This window comes from Suncus etruscus, chromosome 1 (genome assembly GCF_024139225.1).
Source record: "Suncus etruscus isolate mSunEtr1 chromosome 1, mSunEtr1.pri.cur, whole genome shotgun sequence".
Taxonomy (NCBI): domain Eukaryota; kingdom Metazoa; phylum Chordata; class Mammalia; order Eulipotyphla; family Soricidae; genus Suncus; species Suncus etruscus.
In genome coordinates, this window is record NC_064848.1 from 208,021,421 (window position 1) to 208,044,733 (window position 23,313).

General features: G+C 51.4%; 2 protein-coding genes and 1 non-coding gene across 3 annotated transcripts in view; 2 read left to right on the forward strand and 1 right to left on the reverse strand.

The window, feature by feature from the left end:
- The window catches only part of TBCD (tubulin folding cofactor D), a 97,398-nt gene extending 95,002 nt beyond the window's left edge, over window positions 1-2,396 (forward strand). The window contains exons 37-39 of the mRNA XM_049768824.1: window positions 349-458; window positions 1,295-1,379; window positions 2,061-2,396. Coding sequence (XP_049624781.1) covers window positions 349-458; window positions 1,295-1,379; window positions 2,061-2,078 — 213 coding nt within the window. The 3' untranslated portion in view covers window positions 2,079-2,396. The remainder of the gene's footprint in view (window positions 1-348; window positions 459-1,294; window positions 1,380-2,060) is intronic.
- Window positions 2,397-4,834: 2,438 nt separating this feature from the next.
- B3GNTL1 (UDP-GlcNAc:betaGal beta-1,3-N-acetylglucosaminyltransferase like 1) overlaps window positions 4,835-23,313 on the reverse strand; it is a 45,483-nt gene continuing 27,004 nt past the window's right edge. The window contains exons 6-11 of the mRNA XM_049771085.1: window positions 14,809-14,904; window positions 14,121-14,245; window positions 9,006-9,141; window positions 8,841-8,909; window positions 8,363-8,437; window positions 4,835-4,929 (exon numbers count right to left, since the gene is read on the reverse strand). Of these exons, the coding sequence (XP_049627042.1) occupies window positions 4,849-4,929; window positions 8,363-8,437; window positions 8,841-8,909; window positions 9,006-9,141; window positions 14,121-14,245; window positions 14,809-14,904 (582 nt within the window). The 3' untranslated portion in view covers window positions 4,835-4,848. The remainder of the gene's footprint in view (window positions 4,930-8,362; window positions 8,438-8,840; window positions 8,910-9,005; window positions 9,142-14,120; window positions 14,246-14,808; window positions 14,905-23,313) is intronic.
- Window positions 6,742-6,847, forward strand: LOC126025266 (U6 spliceosomal RNA). Its single transcript, XR_007501302.1, has one exon. It is a non-coding gene; the product is annotated as a U6 spliceosomal RNA (small nuclear RNA).

The following is a 23,313-nucleotide window of genomic DNA, read 5'->3' on the forward strand; positions in this document are numbered from 1 at the left end:
GGGATTTCAGGGTGGATGATGGTGGCAGTTTGCTCCCCGCCCCAAACTCCTAGAAATAGGTCCTGGGCTCCCCGAGGACACCGGAACTTGGGGCTCAGACCAGTGGCAGGGAAACTGTCCTTCCAATATGAGTGTCAATGAAGCATTTCAGTCAGAACACTGTGGTCGGACTGGTGGCTGCTATCCAGCTCCTTCCCGGTGCCTTGTCCCTGGAGGCCACTGTCCAAGTCACCCTGAAGCCAGGTCCCTATGGTGCCGGCCTGCACATCTGCCAGGATCTAGCTGGACTCTTAGGTGGGTGCTGCCCAAGGCTGCCAGTTTCCCCCATGGACTCTCCCTTGTCTCCAGATCCGGAAGACCACGGCCAGCCAGCTGTATGAGACGATGCTCACCTATGCCGATGTTGTGGGTGCCGGCATCCTCGACCAGGTCCTGGCTGTGCTCGGCGACACGGCCTGGTGAGTCGCAGGCCCTCCGGCAGCATTGCTGAACAGGACATCCCGCCCCTGGTCCCATCTCCCTCACTGTCCTCAAGGCTATCCGAGCTGCTGGCAGCTCTGTTCTGGAGCCAGCAGTCGGTGGTGGTGGCAGAGGGCCAGGCTGGGCACAGACGGAGGCGGCTCTGGGCATCAGGCAGGATAATGGGCAGAGCCAGGCGCCACTTGTTCCACTCAGGTCTGTTTCCCATGTTCCCTCTGGCCAGCTCTGCTGCTTCGGGAACTGGAATTGGAATGTCATTTTCAGTGGACTCACAGCACTGTGGGACATGGCCTCTCCCCTTATCCTGGGCAGCTGCAATGAGGCTGGGGCACTGGGTCTTCTGTGAACCATGCTCTCAGCACCTGGATCAGTCCTGGCCAAGACAATCCCAGAGGGAAAGGTAGATGGTGCAGGAATGAGCCTCTTTCCCCCAGCCTCAGATGACGGGACCTCAGAGCTTTCTTCAGTCACTTTCCCAGAAACTCTTGACTTGGTGAATTCCACAAGCAGCTCTAGTTGGCGGCACCTTTCCTAGGCACCATATTGCTCCTTTGGGCACTGTCAGGGTTGTACCTACTTGGAAACACAGAGTTGATGAGGAGGATGTTGCTCCTGTGAGAATCAGGAGACGCTCACAAGGTGCTGGGCCCTTCTCCCCAGGCCTGTGTTCCTGCAGGTCTCCTGTGGAGCCCCACTTCTTTGAGGTTCCACTTCCTGTGGGTTCCACACATGTGACAGATGACTGGGCCAGCAGTGTGGCCAAGATGCTCTGTCGCTAAAGCTGCCTCCCTCCATCTTCCTCCCTCTCCCCCAGGGATGCAGAGCTCCCAACGGTGAGGGCCCAGCGGAACCGGCTCTGTGATCTCCTGGATGTGCCCAGACCTCAGCTGGTATCCAAGGTGACCACTCCCTCCCCTCAGACCTCCGGGTACCTGTCCTGAACCTTCTTTGCTCATGCTCTCTGCGTCTCCCATTTGGGAAGGGGAAGGGCAGGCCATGGGGGTACTGGCTTTATCCACTCAGAGCACTCAGCTTCACTCTCAGATGCTGCTCCCTCAGGGTCCCCAAGCCTTGGTCAGGGTCTCTGGCCCTAGTGTAAGTGGTTGCAGGGGGACTTCAGACGGTTCGTTTTGTGTCCCTTCCTGCGGAAGCTGTTGGACCTGCAGATTCTGGGGACTGAGTGAGAACTTGCCCACCCAGTGTCCCTCCCAACATGAGTCTGAACTTTGGCTTCGGACACATCAAGCCCAACACTGAGTGACATTTGTGGAAGTCAGCGCCCAGCAATGGGGGTCTGGGCTGCAGGGAGCATGAGTTCCCAAAGCACTGGCCCCGGGAAGCTCTGCTGAGCAGAAGCCCATGGCTGTGCTCAGCTGAGGTCCAGGACTTAGGGCCGTGGTGCCCAGACAGGCCCTGTGCAGCTTTGGCACAAGTGTGTGTCCTGGGCCTCTGGACTTTCTAGCCAAGCACCAGTCCCCTAGAACCTGCAGGGGTTGATTAGGCATGGTGTGGGCTGTCCATAAGTACTGGGCACTGGAGGCACATGGCACCTTTTGTAACTGCCCACTGTTCTTGGATAGCTTGTTTCTCCGCCGTGACCTGGGACAGACTTGTCACCCTCGGCTGCCCTCCAGCGTGGGCCATCTCTCCACTGGCTGACCCATCCCGTCAGCAGAGCCCACCATCCCCATCGGACCCTCATCCATCTAACTACCTGCTCTCTTCAGGCAGCTTTGTGTCCATCCTGGGCTGGCTGTGGCTGCAGGCCCACGACCCCAGTGGTCATTTCGTATCCAGGGAGCAGCTGGGTCCTGTAGCTCCTGCAGTTGAACCCTGCACCCTGCCAGGCTGGCCACGCTGCTCCCAGGCTGCCCTCCTGCTGGCTATGGTACTGGAGATGTTGGGGTGTATGGCCTCTGCTCTGGGAACTCTCTCCACCCCTCTCAGGCCTGCCCTCAGCTGACCTGTGGCTGTCTGCCAGGCGCTGTCATCCGTGCGACCTGTAACATCGAAGCCACATGGTGCTTGGGAAAAATGGATAGACGCTGTCTGGGTGGGTTGAGTGCTCTGTCCTGGTCCATTTGCTGAGTCATGCCGACGTGGGTTCCCGGCCACTCTCTCCCTCGGTACTTAGGTTGTGGTGCACTTGGTTCTCCATTGGCAAGTCACTCAGAGATGCTCCTGCCACCTTCTACAATGTAATCTCCCTGGATGCTGTCCTGACTCATGCCCTTCTGGTGGACACTAGCTGACCGTAGGGACACAGACTGGCTGGACATCATTGTTCAAGTCCACATGCTGGTCACGGCTCAGCAAAGCTCCCCGGACACTGGGGGACAAGGTCCTCACAGTGTTGTGCTCTACAGTCTGATGCCCATTGAGTCCAGAGCCTCAGGAGCCGAGTCTGCTTCTGTCTGGACATGGCCATTGGGGGCAGCTTCATCCATGCCTGGGACCTGGTGCTTCTGTCCTTGCTTCAAATTCACCTCTTATAAATCATGTAATGAGTGGTTTTGTGTCTGTCTGCCCAATCCCCAAGGAAGGTCAGGGGCATTAAGGGCCGGAGACCAGCCCCATCAGGCTTCACCTGCTCTGAGCTCAGTCCATTCACCCCACCATAGTGCTCAGAAAAGGGTCATGCTCCTGCCTGAGACACTACATGGCAAATACCCCCAAGGCCAACGGGGGGTGGCTGCCAGTGAGCTAGTAGGGCATGTACTGTGCCCAGACTGCCAGGGCTAACTGACCCCGGGAGAAGGCTGGAGACCCCCAGTGGTGAAACTCATTCCCCAAAGGGGTCTTGTCTGTGCCTCAGGTCACCAGGGGCCGGCCACACTGGCAGGAACGGGGAGACATCCAGGCTGCTGTGAGATGATCTGGTTTTAACTAAAACCCCAAGATGCCAAGGAAAGTCTCTGAAGGATATGGATGCCATATGATGGCAGAGCCCACCACCCACTCATGGTCCAGTTAATCCCCAGTGGTAGGCATGGTGGGGTCCATGTGTGAGTGACAAAGGCCGGGCTGCAGATAGCACAGGGAAGGGAGCCACGAGTCTGAGACAGTGGCTCAAAGGCCACTTGAGCAATAAAGGGGCAGAGGGAGGTGACCAGGAGCCTCCTAAGAACAGCAGCAGCATCTGCAGTAGGTCCTAAAAAGGTTCCTGCCTGAGCCTGCAGTGGGACCCTGATCCCAACAGGGCAAGGCCTCATTAGCAAAGCTGATTGAATCAGACTGATTCAAAAGACTGACCTCAGACACAATATGGAGCATGAATGAATTCTGGAAAAGGCCAGAAATGGGAGTAGGCATAAAAAGTGCGCCTAGAACGAGGACTGCTGGGGCCAGAGATAGTGCAGTGGTGAAGGCCCTGGCCTTGTGCATGGCCAACCCAGGGATCCCCCTGAGCACCACAAAACCAAATGATTATTTGAAGTGAAGCGGGACTCTGGATGAATGAGGTAGAGAGCCAGGAGGGCTGCAACTACCTAGACAACTGACAGAAGCGAGACGCCATGTCAGAGAAGAGATTCAGGAGAGTCTCCTGACACGGAAGACCCCATCCCTGTTTCCACAGCAGCTTACAGTCCTGTCGTGGCCACATCTCCATGGCCCCTAAGAAGCCCTCGCCAGGGTCTTCACATACTTGGGCAGAAGCATCTATGGTTTTGTTCAGGACCAAACATACCAGAGATGGCAAAGGTGAGGCTGTGCTGCTCAGATGAAGCTCTTGGGCCGGCATGTCGGCTGACGCAGCACAGTTGCTGTTTCCTTCCGGTCACAGTGGCCAGGTGAGCTGTGACTGGCCACTCCCTGATTTTGTCCCACTTCTAGCCTAGGGCCGAGCCAAGAATGCCAGAGACCCTTTACTGGTCCCAGGTCTGTTCCTGTCTCAGAGCAACCCTGCCCCATTCTGCTGGTGAATCTTCCACACACAGGCTACATATCTGTCCCCAGCACAGTCCAGCAGAGCGCCCCCTCCCCCAGCCTGTAGGCTGAGCTCCCTCTCACCAGTGCTGCCACTGTGCAGTGCATTAGCTGGTCAGGAGCCCTTGACCCACCAGGCTGGCTGAAGAGCTGTGCAGGATGCATCCCAAGACTAGTGCTCTGAGGACACAAGGCTGTGGGTTACACCCACGACCTGCATTCACCACACTAGTCACTTAAGTCTTGGGCCTCAAGGGAAGGGCCGGCCCCAGGCACATAGGTTTGGCATGTCCAGTGCCTAGTCCTGGGCTCCCCCCATGGGCCCCCACCCACGCTACAGCTATCCTTTCCCGGGTGTTCTGCCTCATTGGCCTACAGCACGCACCCAGGTTTGTGGCTATCAGGGGGCCCCCCAGATTACCTGGGGTGGCTGTTGCACCGTCAGCTGAAGTGAACAAAGTCCAGGCCTTCCTGCAAATGCAGAGACCTGAGGTTGTTCTCGAAGGCGCCTCCCGTGAGGTCCTGTCGGGAGAAGGGGACAGCGCTGGCTTCATCCAGGCCTCACTGGCCTAGGTTGGCCTAAGGGACAACACCCAGTAGCAATGAACCCTGCGCTGGGCCTGGCATCTGTCAGCAGCATGGAAGAGCAAGGGGGCCCAGCTCTGGCGTGGTTCTGGTGGCTGCTGTGTCAAGATGTCCAGAATGAAGGGGAACCTCACAAGCACCATGTGGCCCGAGGACATTGGACACTCGATGCCACATGAACTACACCAGAGGGGTTGGGGACACATGAGCGCAGCTCTCCAAGGCCATCGCTGAGCCCTTTCCCTGGCACTATTCTGGCTATCTGAGCACTCACCTCACTAAATTGTGCAGCTTGGTATAGAACAGAGGCCTGCAAAGTTTTCTCTGAAACTATAAAAGCAGACACTGTGATGTGTACAGGCCATATTCTGATCTCAGTAGTTCATAAAAAGTTTATTAAAAGAAAAATGTGGAGCCAGAGCGATAACACAGCAGGTAAGGCACTTACTTGCCTTGCACACAGCTGATCTGGATTTGATTTCCAGCCTCCTGGGTTCTCCAAACCCACCAGGAGTTAATTCCTGGATGTAGAGCCAGGAATAACCCCCCAGACTCGCTGGGTGTGGCCCCGAACCAAAAATAAAGGACATTCTGAGATTGAGTGAAGGAAGGTGGGCCTTCCTTCCTCGGTGGCGAATGTCATGAAACAGGTACATGAAAGGGAGATTAATAGAAAAAGACCCAAGAGTTCAGAGAGCAGGTATGTGCATATTCACATAAAACACACAAAGGAGAAGGGGCTGGAGAGATAGCATGGAGGTAAGGCGTTTGCCTTTCATGCAGGAGGTCATCGGTTCGAATCCCAGCATCCCATATGGTCCCCCGTGCCTGCCAGGAGCAATTTCTGAGCCTGGAGCCAGGAATAACCCCTGAGCACTGCCGGGTGTGACCCAAAAACCATAAAAAAAAAAACAAACAAACACACACACACACACACAAAGGAGACGGCTCATTTTTAGAAAATTAACGGACTACTCAAAAGCACTGCGGGACAGGTGAGTATGTGAATGGGAAAATATGGGACTTTAATCTTTTTTTTTTTTTTTTTTTTGGTTTTTGGGCCACACCGAGTGACGCTCAGGGGTTACTCCTGGCTTGGGGGACCATATGGGATGCCGGGGGATCGAACCGCAGTCCGTCCAAGGCTAGCACAGGCAAGGCAGGCACCTTACCTCTAGCGCCAACACCCGGCTCTGGGACTTTCATCTTTATAACAAAATTCCAGTTGGATCAAAAAAAAAATTTTTTTTTTTTTTTTTTTTGGTTTTTGGGCCACACCCAGCGTTGCTCAGGGGTTACTCCTGCCTGTCTGCTCAGAAATAGCTCCTGGCAGGCACTAGGGACCCTATGGGACACCGGGATTCGGACCAACCACCTTTGGTCCTGGATCGGCTGCTTGCAAGGCAAACGCCGCTGTGCTATCTCTCCGGGCCCAAAAATTTTTTTTAAAAATCTGAAAAAAATGAGGAGCAAGTGAATTTAAAAAACATCACTGAGGAAAAAAAATTAAAAAAGAAAACAAAACATCACTGAGGCTCAGAAAGATAGCATAGTGGTAGGACGTTTGTCTTGCACAGGGCAACCTGGGACGAACCTGGGTTCGATTCCTGCATTACATACGGTCCCCTGAGCCTGCCAGGAGCGAGTTCTGGGTTCAGAGCCAGGAGTTACTCCTGAGCTCAGTCAGTTGTCCCTGCTCCCCCCCCCCCCAAATTCACACCGAGGAATTGATTTTAGAAATAAAATATCGTGCTCACTTCGGTAGCACATATACTAAAATTGGAACGATACAGAGAAGATCAGCATGGCCCCTGCGCAAGGATGACACGCAAATTGTGGAGCGTTCCATATTTTTTTTTTTGGGTCACACCCGGCAGTGCTCAGGAGTTATTCCTGGCTCCAGGCTCAGAAATTGCTCCTGGCAGGCACGGGGGACCATATGGGGCGCCGGGATTCGAACCGATGACCTGCATGAAAGGCAAATGCCTTACCTCCATGCTATCTCTCCGGCCCCGCGTTCCATATTTTTGGTACATATACATATGTAGCCGTCAGGAGAGATGAAGTCATGAAATTTTCCTATACATGGGTGTACATGGAATCTATTATTCTGAGTGAAATAAGTCAGAGGGAGAGAGATAAATGTAGAATAGTCTCCCTCATCTATGGGTTTTAAGGAAAAAGACATTTTTACAATATTTCTCAGACAAAAGAGGAGGGCTGGAAGGTCTAGCCCTTCACAACATGAAGCTCATAAAAAAAGAGTGATGAGTGCAGTTAGAGAAAACCACATTGAGAACAATCATAACAAAGTGAGGGAAGGAGAAAACATGTCTGGAGTGCAGGTGGAGGATGAGTGGGGAGGGAGACTTGGGACATTGGTGATGGGAGTGTTGCACTGGTGAAGTGGGGTGTTCTTTACATGATTGAAACCCAACCACAATCATTTGTAATCACGGTGTTTAAATAAAGATATTAAAAAAAAGAAAATACAAAAAAATAAATGACAAAAATGTTGATTATAGGGGTCGGGAAGGTGGCGCTAGAGGTAAGGTGTCTGCCTCGCAAGTGCTAGTGTAGGATGGACCTCGGTTCGATCCCCCCGGCGTCCCAGATGGTCTCCCCAAGCCAGGGGTGATTTCTGAGCGCATAGCCAGGAGTAACCCCTGAGCTTCAAATGGGTGTGGCCCAAAAACCAAAAAAAAAAAAAATGTTGATTATATCTAAATAAAAACATTTCTAAATGACAAAACACAAATTTTGCTGATGATAGAAAATATATCACATACTTTTGTGCTTATATTTAGAAATACAAACCAGTGAAAAATAATTTATCGTAAGAGAAATAAGAAAGTTATGCAGATATGAAGGCTACCCATAAGACAACACTGCAAAGACCCTGACCTGAATAGAGCCAGAGAGGGAGGAGGACTTGAGCAGGCCCTTGGGAGGCCACGGACACAGCCACAAGACGATTGTCCATAGATACTGTAGCAGACTGTGTACAGCCTGAATATCTGTTCCTTAAGAAACACGATGGGAGGTTGGGCGCATGTCTAGCAGGTGCCCTAACTGTGCTACCTCCTGGTCCTAAGTGAAGCTCATGAACCCAGAAGGGCAGACTTAGAAGTCTCCAGTCTTTGGCAGAAGTCAGAGGTAGGTAGCACTCCTCGGGAAACAACCCTGGATGTGAGGTAAATTGCTGTGAACAGTTAGTGTGCAGGAGTGAACACAGGGCAGTGCACACAGTTCATTCCTTCAAGCCTAAAGGAAACCAGAGAGCCTGAGCAGTGGCATCGGCCTGAAACAGGCCACTCTATGACCAGTTGTGTGTCCTTGCCAGACATCAAGTGACCCCTCTGCCACTTACCAACTTCACACAGATCACAAAGGGCGGCTCGGCGGCTCGGAAATGCAGGACTGGAATTCGGGGCTTGGGCCTTTCCTGAGAGGAGAGAAGGCAAAAGCTCTATCAGTGTCCTCCAGCCCACTCCCTGCAATGCTGCCTCGTAGGCAGGTGTAGCCTGGGCTCTGCTGAATCACCCAGGGGTATGACCCCACCTGTCCACCTTGTAGCCATCTCAGACCTGACCCCACATGCGGAGGAATGGACACACCTGTAAACAGCACCCAAGGTTCAATAGCCCTTTCCCAGGGTCCACGCAAAAGGCCCAGGCCCAGTCTCAGTGATGGTGGGGATTGCACTGAGTAGAGTCAGTGAAGAAAAGTGGGCGGAGTCTCAAGGAGTTGAGCTAATGGCATTTCACTGAGGGTCTGAGGTGGGCCTTGTGGGTGGACCATCACTCACATTCAGGGCTCCAGGGACCCCCAGCCTGGACCACACACACCTGAGAGTCCTCGTAGCAGTAGAAACCTTTCTTGATCTTGTTCTCATCCACGTCACAGAAAGCGGTCACCTGGAGGACACAGATACGTCTGGGGGGCTGTGAGGTTGGGGGTAGGGGCCAGGCAGGGGTCTAGTGAGGTGGGGTGGGGGGCAGGCTGGGGCCCACCTTGTTCCTGGCTCCTTCTGTGAGGCTTCGGTAGAGCCTGCGGCCCTGCTTGCCAGCGTTCCAGATAGTGAATGTCTTCCAGCGTGGCAGGACCTGCTCCTCCAGAAAATGGACGCGGTGGGTCCAGATGGTGGTCCTAGGGGGTGCGGGTGGGAGTGTGACCTGGGTAGCCCAGATGCATGCTGAGTCCCCTTGTCTACCCATCTGTGTGCCTTTGTTCCTCCCCATCTAGTCTGCACCAACTGTCCAGTGGGTGGAGGAAAAGGCGTCGGGTGAGGTAGCCCAGTACACAGTCCCGGGACACAGTGACCACAAGCTGCCACTGGGCTGTTGTTCACTGTAGAAGCTGCTTAGGTGGTGGGGCTACCTGGGCAGGGCAGGCCTTGAGGGACGGGCTCTGTACCCCCAGCCCCAGATACGGCACTGTGAGAGCCTCCAAGCAGTGAGATCAGTAGTTCTGAGCAGATGTACCACACAGCCCTGGAAGGGTCAAAAGAGTTGACAGCCACTAGTTCCAGCCACTGGAGCTCAGACTCACACATGGGTCCCGGACAACAAGTGGTACATCCGCTGGGACAACCACGTTATAAAGAGAAGTGATACCTGCCCCGGGATTCAGCAATCCGCTGATTTTTGGTGTTCACCCCAGAGGACATAAATGTCACAACAAATACCACCACCGAGAGGAGCCAAGAACTGGGAGCAGCCAGACACGGACCAGCAGGTGAGGCGCCAGAGGTTGCTCTTAAGGAATGTTCCTCATCACTAAGGCACAAAGGATGGTTAACGTCTCGGAAAAGTGGTGTGTGGAGGAGGCACAGGAGCAGTGGGGTTCGCCGTCGGTCACCCCAGCGGGCAGAACTATGTATGGTGATGACTAGAACTGGAGCTCCTGGGCCTTCCTGGAGCGAGGGGAACGTTGTTCGTGAACAATGAGACACCTTAGCCCTTGACCAGATTGAAATGGGGCATCTAGAACGTGGGATGCCTGGTATCTGCTTTCATCTACAACGTTCCTGTCCGTGGGCTCCTCCTCGAGAGGAGCTTCCACCTCAACCTCTATGAAGGGCTTGTCTGCCCCACTGGGCCGGGCCCACGCCACTCTCCCACCCGGGGTGCGGAGGCGCCGAGCTCGGGAAGGATCGGGCAGCCTGCCAGGGGGAGCTGCGCCGCCCACAGCTTCAGCCCGCTCGCTTTCGATAAATCCCTCTTTTATGTTGAGAAGTTTCCCCCTTTTCTTTACCACCCACCACACAAAAGAGTGATCTAATGTGAGTTTCTGTATCGGATTAAAATCTTTTGAGCTGTGAGTGGCAAAACCTCACAGTAATGAACTTTAATTATACCCTCGGGCTTGTTGGAAGCTGAGTCCCTTCAGACGCCCCGAAGCCCACCAGGAGAGCCCTGGCTGTCCGCTGCACTGAGGACAGTCGGCACTGATGTCACTGATGTGTCACTGACGCGGCACTCCAGCGGGAAATGCTGCCCCCCCCAGCCGCTGTCCCTGCTGACGGCTAGTGTGCTCCTGAGTCTCTGTAACTTTACTGTATGCAGAACTAGAAGACCGGCATGCCCTGCTGCCGCCTGACACCTCACCTTCCAGCTGTCTCAAACTCCCTGCGGCTGCCTGTGTCTCCTGGAACAATGAGCACTCAGTGCAGCTCAACTTCCGTCCTTAGAAACCTTCCTTCTCTTGGGGTCCTTTCTGGGTTTTTCTTATGGGTGGGCCCCTCAGATGTGAGGAGCTAAGTGGCTACAGCACCCCCCAGAACCCCTGCACTTGACCTTTGCTCCTCAGTGGCAAGGCCGGGGTGTACCCCCCCCTAGCATGTAATATACACACACTTAAGCACGCTCATACATATTCACACATATCACACATTCTCATATACACACATACGATCACATTCACACGCACGAGTATGCCTGTTCTCATGCATATACAATCATGTTCACTTGCCCATGTCTATATACTCAGAAACATACATAGTTAGACTTGTATACACATATAGACTTTACACATACACAAGTATACACTAACACATTTATGCACACTTACATATACACTTATGCACACACACCGACTCACACAGACATGTGCACACAAACACACACATGTGTGACGTATTTAAGGAAATAAGTCAATGTACTTTTTTTTTTTCTTTTTGGGCCACACCCAGTGACGCTCAGGAGTTACTCCTGGCTACATGCTCAGAAATCGTTCCTGCTCTTGGGGCACCATATGGGATGCCGGGGGATCGAACTGCGGTCTGTCCTAGGTTAGCACATGGAGGCAAACGTCCTACTGCTTTACCACTGCTCTGGCCCCAGTCAATGTACTTTTAAGGGATGATGACATGCCCCCTGAAATGGCAGTTGGACTTGGGTATGCCCCCCTGCAATTGACAACTCCCCAAGTATAAAAAGGAGAGTCTGCCAGTTACGGGGGGCGGGGGACCCAGAGTAGAGTCCTGAGCAGAGCATGCTGGCCCACCAGGTCCTGAGATAAAGCATTGGAGAGATGCTGCCTGCTTCATCTGTACCCTTTCTCTCTCTTGAACCCCAAACTTATAGGCCTCCCCTGGCACTCTCTGGCCGGTAAATTACCTCTCTCTCTCTCTCTCTCTTTCCCCTCCCTCTTTCTCTCCCTCCCTTCTCCCTCTCTCTCTCCCTCCCTCCCTCTCCCCCTCTCACTCCTTCTCCCCCTCCCTCCCCCTCCCTCCCTCTCCCGTTCTCACTTCCTCTCCCCCCCTCTCCCTCCCTCTCAGAAACACTGGGGCAGTGGCAGACTTCATTCAGACAGGGAATAAAAGAATATATTGTTTCTACCCCCTCCCCGGTTGTTCTCCCCCACCGGAGTTGCTTAGGCGGCAGTTTCAGGTTGCCACATACGTGTACACACATGCATGTATTCATCCACACCAACACACACATGCTCATTCATGCATGTACTCACTCGTTCACACACATATATACACGCACATGCGTATACACAGCTCTGACATGCCAGTAAAGCGGTGTGCATGTCTCGTAATGAAACCATGTTGAATCACGTGACATTATTTGACAACTTACTGTATTAATTGTCAACAAATTTTCTTCTGATTCCTTTGGTTTCCCCCACCCCTTCGCTCATTTTTCAAATGTTTCAGTTTTTCTAGATGACTTAATGATTTGTAACAATGATTTGGCTAGTGTATGACTTCAATCATTTTGAAGTTTATTCAGGTTTGTTTTACAGCCCCCCAAATTACCTAGATTAGAACTTTACAAGAATGGGTATTCTAGAGTTCTGTCTAAATGTTAACCAGATCAAGTCTGTTCACCATGTTGCTCAGATCTTCTCTGTATAGATATGATGCCCCCTCTGGCCCCACTTCCTGTTAGTTCCTAAGTTAGGGGTGTTACAATCTCCAACCAAAACAACGAGCAGGGTTTTTGCCTTGCACAATGCTGACTCAGGTCCCCTAAACACTGCTGGGTGTGGCCACAACACCAAGTAAGTACATTAACCCTCCAATGGTAACTGGGGACCTATTTTTCCCCTTTATTTCAGTGGGTTTGTGTTGTGTTGCTTTTGAAGATATGGCTGGGGTTAGACACATCCAGGACTATTGCCACCACCTGCAAAACGACCTTTGATGTGAGAGAGAATAGTGTCTGCATAAAGGCAGGATGGGGTGGTTTGGAGGGAAATTGGGGGCAGGAAGTGGACACTGGTGAAGGAATGGGTTTTGGGACACCGTATGACTGAAACTCAACCATCAACAGCTCTGTAACTGTATCTCACTGTGTCTCAAGAAAAATAAGAAAGAAAAAAAATGGCCTTTTCCCCCAAGTCTGCAGATTACCCTGTACCATCAGGCTTAGGATTGCTGTGACTGAGGCAGCAGTGCCTCGTGGCTGAGGACTCGCAGCAGGCGGCAGGAGGGCCACCCTGCCCAAGCAAAGAACAGCATCTGCCTCCCTGCACTCAACGCCCCTCGCCACAGACCTATCTGTGGGCCTCTGTCCTCTCTCTTGCCAGAGTGGGCAGTGAATAGCAGCCAGGAGCACACTTGTAAGAGAACTGGAGTACAGCATGAGCGTGCACAGATGTGCGTAGACACAGAATTTGATACCTGTGTCATGAGTATGCAAACATGTGCAGGAACACACAGCACGTGATACCCATGTCACAAGCATGCACGTGTATAGATATGAAGGACTACACAGCAAAGATACCCCTGTCACAAGCACACACATGTGAGGGAATACAGCACAGGATACCACAGGATACCAATGTCACAAGCACGCACATGTGAAGGAACACACAACACATGATACCCATGTCATAAGCACACACACGAGGGAACAAAGCACAATATCCATGTTACAAGCATGTGCATGCATGAGGAAACACAACAAACACATGTCACATATGAAGAAACACACAGTGCATGGTACCCATGTCACAAGCACACATATGTGCGAGGGAACACAGCACCTGATACCCATGTCACAAGCATGCATACACATGAGGAAACACACAGAGACACATGCATGGAAACATGGAAATAACACACAGCGCACATGAGCACACACATATACGAAGACACATGCTGCACACACCATGCCCTTTGCTTCCCTTCTCCCCTGCCTGCTGCTCTCTGCACCTCCTGCCTCAGGCAGTCTTCAGCACTTTCAAGTCTAGGCGTCAGAACTAAGAAGGGGACGGGTGGGGCAGGGACCCTGAACAGGGTCTGGCTCCAGCACTGCTCAAGGGACCCCGGTCCCTTGGGAGAAGGGGGTTCTGGCATGAGATGTTGTCAGAGAAGCTCAAGATTTAGCAGGAACCCTGCGCTCAGCGCATGAGACAAGACCAGTGCCAATCTTGTGACCCCCATTACATGCCGAGATTCTGTGCACACCACAAGAACCACTGCATACCCATGACCACTACATTGCTTACATGAAACACGGCACACCTATGACTCAGTACATGCCCACCTGACCCAGTGCTCACCCATAATCTCCGGCAAGCGCTGACCTGAGACTTGGCCCTGGGCAGCTCCATGCTCCGAGCCCCACCTGTGCTGGCTGTTCCCAGTGTACCCGGCCATGCCCTTTACGTACTCTAGGACTGAGTGCGTGGCTGCGCTCGGGTGGTATCGGTAGAGGAGAAGGCTTCGGTCCACACGGATGACGCCGCCGCCCTCTCTGAGGTGGTTGTAGAAGAGAAGCAGGTCCTCAGGCACACCCTGTGGGGGGATGTGCGTCAGGGGCAGCACCCAGTGGCCTCTCCACATGAGGGATGAGCTAAGAACAGGGACACGACTGGGCAGGGGTGGCCACTGGGGCATTTTCAAGCCGCCAAGCATCACCAAGCCCAGTGATTCCTTCCTCTCAGCCTCCAGAGTAGGCCAACAGCTGGGTCACCTGTGCACAGAGGGTCCACTGTGGGGAACAGCTATTCCCCCCAGCCCTGCAGAACCACAGGCCCCGGCTCCTCAATGAGACCGGAAGCCACAGGCCAGCAGGGAACAAGTGACCACAGCAGGTGTGGGTGCCAGGCAAGGGGCCTCCCTACTCTCAGGGTCACTGTTGCCTCGAGAGCAGCAGCTGCCCTGTCCACCACACCCTACCTGTCCTCACTGCAGCCTGAAGCCAGGATAAGGTGGGCAGGCCATGGGCATCTGACCCACAGGCCTTGCTGATGAGGTTTCTCAAAAGACTTAGCACAGAGCCTGCAATCTGGGGCGCTTGGAGTCCCCACAGGGTGTTTCTGGAGCCCGAAGGGGAACCACTAGGGACTCCTACTTACCTTCCCACCCTCGTCAAATGGGCCCACGTGGGAAAACCACGTTCGAGAGCAGAACCAGGTAGGCATGACCACGGTCGGGCCGTTGGAGGTGAAGACCTGGAAGCAAACACACACATGGTGGCAGGCTGGCTGGGCCAAAGGTCGGACAGAGCACGTTCAGGACAGCAGGAAGTCAGCCCCCACCCTATTGAAGAAAGAGCTCCCAGACCCACAGGCTGACAGTGGAGGTGGGCACGGAGGATGCCCCCTGGCTCAGCCGGCTCCAGGTGTGTCCCACCTGGGTCCCACTGGGCTGGACCCAGACTGTCTGCTAAAGAAAGTGCTGCAGGGCTCCACCGAACAGGAAAACCTCCAATGAGAACGGGAAAATTAGCTTCTGCTTCTAGTTCTACAAGAAAAAGATGGGAATGGCTTTAAAGGATAAAGGATGGGATGGGATAGGTAAGCACAAAGGGCTGAGGCAGCTGCTTCTGGGTCATGGACGGAGAGTGGACGAGGAAGTGACTGCCAGTGTCCAGCGGGCGGCCAGCACAGGCCCTGCTCAGAATAGGGGTCCTGTGCCCCCCAGCTACTCACAGAGCTTCTTTCTACCATCACAAACAGCTCGTGACCTGTGCTTAGATATTAATGTGTTAGTATTTTTCAACCTTTTTGTGCAAAGGCACACTTTTTTTTCATGAAAAAAATCATGAAGCACACTAAAAAGGGTCCAGAAAGATAGCACAGCGGCGTTTGCTTGCAAGCAGCCGATCCAGGACCAATGGTGGTTGGTTCGAATCCCGGTGTCCCATATGGTCCCCTGTGCCTGCCAGGAGCTATTTCTGAGCAGACAGCCAGGAGTAACCCCTGAGCACCGCCGGGTGTGGCCCAAAAATAAAACAAAAAGAAGATGTTAAAAAAAAGTTAACTCTGTGCCTCTATTGACTATATATAAAGTAATTATCTTAAATTGGAATCAAATAAACACAAAGAAATTATTTTATAATTACTTTATTATGAAATAAAGTATTTTATAATCATTCATATTTCTGTTCACGTATTCAGTGCGAAACCTGTGCTTGTTTGGCTGAACACAAAGCTAATATTCTGGCAGGAATCGAAGAAAGACACACACATAGCTCTTTGTCAACAGCTTTCAGTCTCTTTCTGTCTTTAGTTTTTATAGCAATCAGGCTTAAAAAGCTCATCTCACACAGATCTGTAGTGAAAAGTGGGAACAATGTCAAAATAGCTTTGTTTGCCAAAACGGGAACTCCTTGGCAGTATCCAACCAAAAACTATCCAAAGGTAGATCAGCAAATCTTAGCTTGAAACCACGATTTTGTTTCAGTTCAGTTAGTTCCTCCCACTCCTGTAAGTCATGTCCTTTCCACCAACTGATGCTGAGCTCTAAGGGTCCCTAACCCAGTCAAGGCATTCAGTGGAGACTGAAGAGAAAGAAAATGACAACTTCTCAAGTTTTTTAAATGTTTAACTATATCTCAGACAGTGCAGCAGTGTGAACACCTTGCCATCACTTGGTGAGTGTGAACATTTCAAGATCGCCACTTTTCACGTGTTGATGCCAGAGTTGCACCTTTGAACGGAATCCGTTTATTTTATCTGTACTTGTAAGCAGGTTTTCATTTCTGCCTGCATTCGTGTGTTCAGTTCATTCAGATGATGAAAAATGTCCACCAGGTATGCCAGCCTTGCACACCACTCATCACTTGCATGCAGCTTTGCATAATCCAGTTGTTCTCGAATAGTACGGTACGAGGCTCAGTACAGGGGGGCATGTTTGACTTCAGCAAACACTGTCATAACAAGTTAAGCCACATGTTTATGTCTCTGTACATCTCTGAAGCTGAGAGTTGCTGTGTCCTGCTTCAAACCCCTCTTCGAAAAGCTATGCATTGCAAAACGTGCTCATTGTAGACATTAATCCAGACATTACCTCTGATTAAAAAAGCAGCTCAAATTATTTTATATATTTTTGTTTTGCAGATTAAAAAATTTTTAATAAAGATATTATTTACAGTCGCACGGGGGGGGCGCGAAAAATGTTTTCTTCCTGGGGGGACAGAAAATAATTGAGAAGCACTAACATAATCTGACCTCTCATTTGTCAGAAACATTTTAAGTTCCTCCCGCAGCTCATATACACGAACCAAAACCTTGCCACGAGACAACCACTGGACCTCTGTATGAAACAGCAAGGTTTTATGCTTCGCTCCCATCTCCTCACACAAAGCTGCAAACATGCAACTCTCACGGGTCGTGACTTTACAAAATTTACCATGCGCACATCATCCAACACAGGAACTGGGTCTACTGGTAAAATCTTGGCTACGAGGGCTTGACGGTGTAAAAGACAATGTGTAACAAATCACATCTGGATTTCTTTCCTTCACTCTGCTTACCGAGCCTTTGGTGTGCCCAACCATGGCTGCAGCCCCATCGGTGCAGACACTTGTGCAGTTTTCCCACTTACGTCCTCCTTGTTCAAGGTATTCTGATGTGACCCCAAAAATTTCTTCTCCTGTTGTTCTTTTTCTGGCAATGCCTTGCAAAAAAGTTTTCTCTAATTGCATCATCATCCACAAAATGCACATTGGCCAAGAGTTGAGCATGTCCACTGATATCAGTAGACTCGTCAAGTTGCAATGCAAATTTCTCACTAATACGGATCTATTCCAAAACTACTTTCGACGTCTGCAGACTTGTCATTAATACGTCTGTAAATTGTATTGTCTGAGAGAGGGACTTTGGCTATTTCCTTAGCTGTTTCAAGTCCGAGCATCTCCTCTACAATAGCTTTGCAGGCGGGAAGTATTAATATCTCTGCCACAGTGTGCGACATTTTTGTGGCTGTTTTTGGGTCACATCCGGCAGTGCTCAGAGGTCACTCCTGGTTCAACGCTCAGAAATTGCTCCTGGCAGCCTTGGGGGACCCTATGGGATGCCAGGATTCGAACCACCATCCTTCTGCATTCAAGGCAAACACCTTCCCTCCATGCTACCTCTCCGGCCCCAGTGTGCTACTTTTTGACTTGGCTATAAGTTCAGCAACTTGATAGCTAGCTTGAAGAGTCTTTCATTTACCTTTGTGGTTTTTCTCATGAGAGTTGCCTGTTTCTCTGTGTTTTCATGCAGGTGAATAAAAAAGTCCACATTCTTTTTTTGTTTGTTTTTTGGTTTTTGGGTCACACCCGGCAGCTCTCACAAATTACTCCTGGCTCTATGCTCAGAAATCGCTCCTGGCAGCTTGTGGGACCATATGGGATGCCGGGATTCAAACCACTGTCCTTCTGCATGCAAGGCAAACACCCTACTTCCATGATATCTCTCTGGCCCCTAAAGTCTGCATTCTTGTTTTGAAGCAAAGGGTATTTCGTTTGGAGATGGCATTTAAGTTTACTTGGGAATGTAGCACTGTTAGATAGCTTTTCACCACACCTCACACACAATGGAGTTTGTTTCTTTGCATCTCTGGTAAAAGTAAATCCAAATGAAATATAGATTACACTATATTGCCTTGTGCCGGAGAATTTGTTGAGCTAACCATCTTTGCTTTTTTTCTTTTTTAGTTTTTGGGTCACACCTGGCAGTGTTCAGGGATCACTCCTGGCTCTACACTGAGAAATCACACCGGCAGGCTCAGGGACACCATATGGGATGCTGGGATTCGAACCACGGTCCTTTTGCATGCAAGGCAGACGTCTTACCGCTGTGCTATATCTCCGGTCCCATCTTTGCTTTCTTTTGATCCCCACTCATACTTGGGCTCTCATCTGGCTCCGAATCTTGTTTAGAGTCCAGTTCCTCCTGTCAGTGTAACAGTGACACCAGAGCCATTTATAGTCCGTATACATGCGCGTCAACTCACAAATAGACCAATCCATTATGCCCAATTGGTCCTTTTGTGAGCTGAAGCTGCATGTTATGGATGAAATTGGAATTTTTCCCATGGCACACCAGACAATATCTCACGGCACACTAGTGTCCTACGGCACAGTGGTTGAAAAACGCTGCTTTATATGTCCTTGCCCTAATGTCTGGTTGGTTATATTGAATGAGAATGTAGCTGTGAAAACTATCAAACTGCTTATATACACAGAACAATTGATCAGATCACCTGGAAGCCAACGAGATCACCTAGAGACCTGGGTGTGATCTCTTCTGGCATCCCATATGGTTCCTCCATGCACCACAAGGAGTAATTCCTGAGCATTGCTGGGTATGGCCCAAGAACCAAAAGGAAAAAAGGAAAAAGAACAGGTGACGGAAACACAGCGCAGCTCACTCCAAGGTCAGCACCACTCTGACCCACAGCAAGACAATATTTTCCCAAGAAAATTACCCATTACAAACATAATTCCAACTCTTCATTTATTACTAATGAGTTTATCATCCCAGAAGAATTCCAGAACAGAATCAGTGAAATGTACCCCCAGAGTCAGGTTGGTTTGGTGGATGAGTCAACTGGTCATAAACCGTATGAGCAAAGGATCATAAAGTATATAATCGTTCCCACAGAGGAAGAGAAACCACAGTGCAAATTTAACCCCTTTCGTGAAAAGCAGTGAACCTGGGACCAGAAGGGAGCAGCCTTCACTGAAAAGAGGTCTTTTTGCAATGTCCCCAGTTAACATGTCTGACAGTGGGGAAATGCTTAAAGGTTCACCCTAAAATCTCTGTACCCACCACTTCTACTATACATGGGAATAGGAGGGCAGGCTAGAGCAGTTAGACAAGAACTAAAGGCCTTATTTATAGTTTAGAAAAAAAGAAGTAAAACTATAAAACTATTTGCTCAAGGGGACATAATCCTATAAGCAGAAAACTGTAGGGATAAATACAACTAGAAAATACAAGAATTCCACACAGAAAATGAACAAACGTCCTTTCAAGAGCTCAGAGATATTAGATATTAGAGTGGAAGAAAAGACTCATCCCTAGGCAGCCCCCAGGCACAGCTCATACGGCCAAGAGGGTCCTAGAGTGCTGCGGTTCTGCCTGTGGATGGGATCAGCTTCCAAGGGAGGCAAACAAGATGGTGGTGTATCCTTGGACGTACTTCTGAATCTGCTGTCCCAGTGTCGCCAATACAAAATGCCCTGCTTTTGTTGTTGTTATTGAATTTGGGGGGGCACATTGGAGGCACACAGGGGTTACTCCTGGATGTGCACTCAGAAATTGCTCCTGCCTGGCTCAGGGACCATATGGGTTGCAGAGACCAAAACTGCATCCAATATGGTCTCCCAAACCTGCCAGGAGCAATTTCTGAGCATAGAGCCAGGAGTAACCCCTGAATGCTGCCGGGTATGACCCCAAACCAAAACCAAAAAAAAAAACAAAAAAAAAAAAACAACAAAAAACTCCATCCATCCTTGGTCGCCATGCAAAGTAAATGCCCTACCACTGTGCTACCACTCCGACCCAGGATATTTTTGTTTTGGGGCCACACCCAGCAGTGCCCAGGAGAGGGGCTTGAGAGATTATAAATGGTGCTGGGGATTGAACCCAGTAGTGCTCTATCTCTCTGACCCCTCCAGAAGAGATGCAAGAATATTTCCCATAGATCAGGCTTTGCATATTTGTGAAAACAGGAGAGTATGGATCAGTTTATTGTTGACATTACTGGGAAAAATCTTCCCTATGAACCTTGTCTTAAGCTAAACATGGAGATACAGAAGACAGGAGAGCGCAGAAGAGAAAACAGGATTTCTCTATCTCTTGGGACAAGTTTGGGAACTAAAGTTATGTACCCTAAGCCCTAACTGATAAATGACCAGTTATCAGTACATGACGCAGTTGAACAACTAGTGCCCTTGAAAGGACAGCCTTCCTTGGCCCTCAGATTACCACAACTGTGGACTAGCAGGGACTGAAAACGATAGATTCCAGTTCCTAGGACTTAAGATGATGGGTCTAATGCTGCACCTGAGGATGCTTGAGGCCTATGGTTTCCATAACCACCCACCTGGGCACCAATTATGGCGACACCCAGAAAGCTCATGGGTCCAGGGACTGAGTCTGGGGGCTGTACAAGGCGCATCGGCCTTCAACTCAGAGCTATCTCCTGGCCCTGCACCCAGGAGTTAGGAAGCAGCCCTTGTCCTGGCACATTTAAACGTGAGAGTGAACCAGGCTGAAACCACATCTTAGGAGACAGATGCACTTTGCAACTCTAAATCCTGAAGCTTGGCTGGTGGAAGAGATTCTGCGATGTTCCAAAGAGTCCTGCCAGCAGCTCTTTCAGAAAAGGCCTGACAGGGGCAAGGAAGTCCCAGGGTTGATGAATCGCCATGAATATTTGGCAGCTTGACAATGCCACAGAAGTGTTCTGGTCTGACTCCCATCTCAGGAGCGCAGCAACAGGCCAGCAGAGATGTGTGCTCATGTGCCGTTATACATTGGTCGCTGGCCCACGGAGGCCCTTCACTCCACGGGACTACTTCTCCCACAGGGGCCGTGAAATGGAATGTGGGGGCCATAAGGAATGTGGTAACCATGAATAGTTCCTGAGTGCACAAAGAGCAGAATTTAATTCAGAATCAACCACATGAAGACTGAGAGGCTTATGGCAGTGCCCTAGAAAAATGTTCATGCTGCATTTCTGGGGCAAAAGGAGTCACAAAGGTTGACAAAGCCAGGGGGCATCTATTTAGCTGGACATTCGGGCAGCTTTAAAGGACAGCAGACTCCAGTCCTTGCACAGAAAACCAGACCCATGTGACTGGGTTGTACAGGCCTTCGAGGCCACCGATTCCTCCCAGGTGTGCGAACCTGTCACAGCTTCTGCATGCTAGGCTGGGCAGGACTGGATTGGGCCCGTTTGCTTTCTCGGAAACTACCTTTCCGATTCACCGCTTTCACATGCTCAATCTCGACAGAAGAGAGGATGCGCCATGTTCCCCAAACATGGAACGGCAGGATCTGCAGACTTTCCCAAGTCCTGATGGGAAGCAGTGGAGAAAACTTGGGTCCGGTGCCACTTCCAGCAGAGGAACCACTCAACGGACCCCCGGAAGCCACGTGCTAAGTGGTGAGTGATGAGCCTCACCTGGGACTGTGCTGCCCTACTAAACTTGAAGCTACTTTTGCTTCTTCAAGACCATGGGCCCTGGATCCTTCAGGCAGGAAAGCCCAGACCTTTTGCAGGGAAGGTGGCTTGGCCACTGCTCTGGCAGTGCCCTCCCTCTGGGGACATGTCCGAAGGTGTCCATTCCACTGGGCACCGATCTCTGGCCCCATTAAGGAAGCCCAATGTGGATGCTCGAATCACAGAGGCAGAGGCTCAGAGGGAAGCAGGTCCCTGGAACTACCAACGGCAGCTCCATTTCTAGACATTCCTGCTCACACCCCTCTGGGGATGCAGAGGCCTGACCAGTTTCTGGGCCGGACTCTGGAAGCTGGGTGGTCCTGTCACAGCATTGGCGGGGGTGGGGGGGTCCAGCCTATCAACCTGTGAGGCTTCCTGGGTAGGGCCAGTGCAGCCTGAGGAACAGGGGACCGGCAGGCAGCCAAATGGCTCAGGCTCTCCCATCAGAGCAGTTGTTACTGCCCCGTGAGCCTCGGCTTGCTAGCCCCAGCGTGCTTCCTCATAGCTATGGGATTCTGCCTCTGCCCTGCAGTGCAGCCTCAGCACCAGCAAGGGACCTGGCTTCCTGGAGCCCAGCGCAGCTCCTCCAGTGCTCACCCAGCAGGTCTGACATGTGGGAGTGCTGGACTCAGGCCTCGCTCATACTCAACTGCCCATGGGTATCCGGTCACCTCGGGTTCCTAAGAATGTCAATGAGCCAGCCGAGGTCAGCCTCTGCTTGGCCTCCCTGGGGCTCAGGGCTGTGGCCTGACACCTACACCAGGGGCAGCTTGTGAGTGTCCCATGGAGGCAGCTCCAGGACAGGGGGAGAGAAGGAGCCTCTGTCCTCACCTGCCCAGGCCCCATACTCCATGGTTCTGAGTATCCACACTGGCTCCGAACCAGGGCCGTGAACCATCCCCCAAGTGGAAAGGGGGCCTCCACGACCCACAGAGAAGGCCACATGCAGAAGGCCCCGCTCTCCAGCGGGCACAAGAGATTTCTGGGCTTTCAGATCCAAATCCTTCGGCTCAACGCCTCTCTGTGGGACAGAAGGGCAGGGGGTGGGGTGAGGGGAATCTGGAGCGAAAGAAGATTTTTCTGAAAGTGCCCAAGCCTGGATCAAAGCAAACTTTGCTGTGTCCCACGGTCTAGAGCTCTGGGATGCAGGGGGATTTCCTGCAGGCCTGACTTACCCCAGATTACCCCTAATCAGGCAGATCACAGCACCTATAATTTCTCTTGGAGTCACATTCGCCTCTCAAGGCATCATTCTTCCCGCCCAAGTGACCACCCTGCCCCTTCCCATCCTGCCAGAATAGGACACAACAGTTTCCAAAGCATTTCGTAATGTTGTTCTCACTCGGAGAACAAAGACGGAAGCCTCTGCCCTCCTACCCCCCACTCTCGGCCAGTTGCAAAGTTTTGGGGTGCAGGTG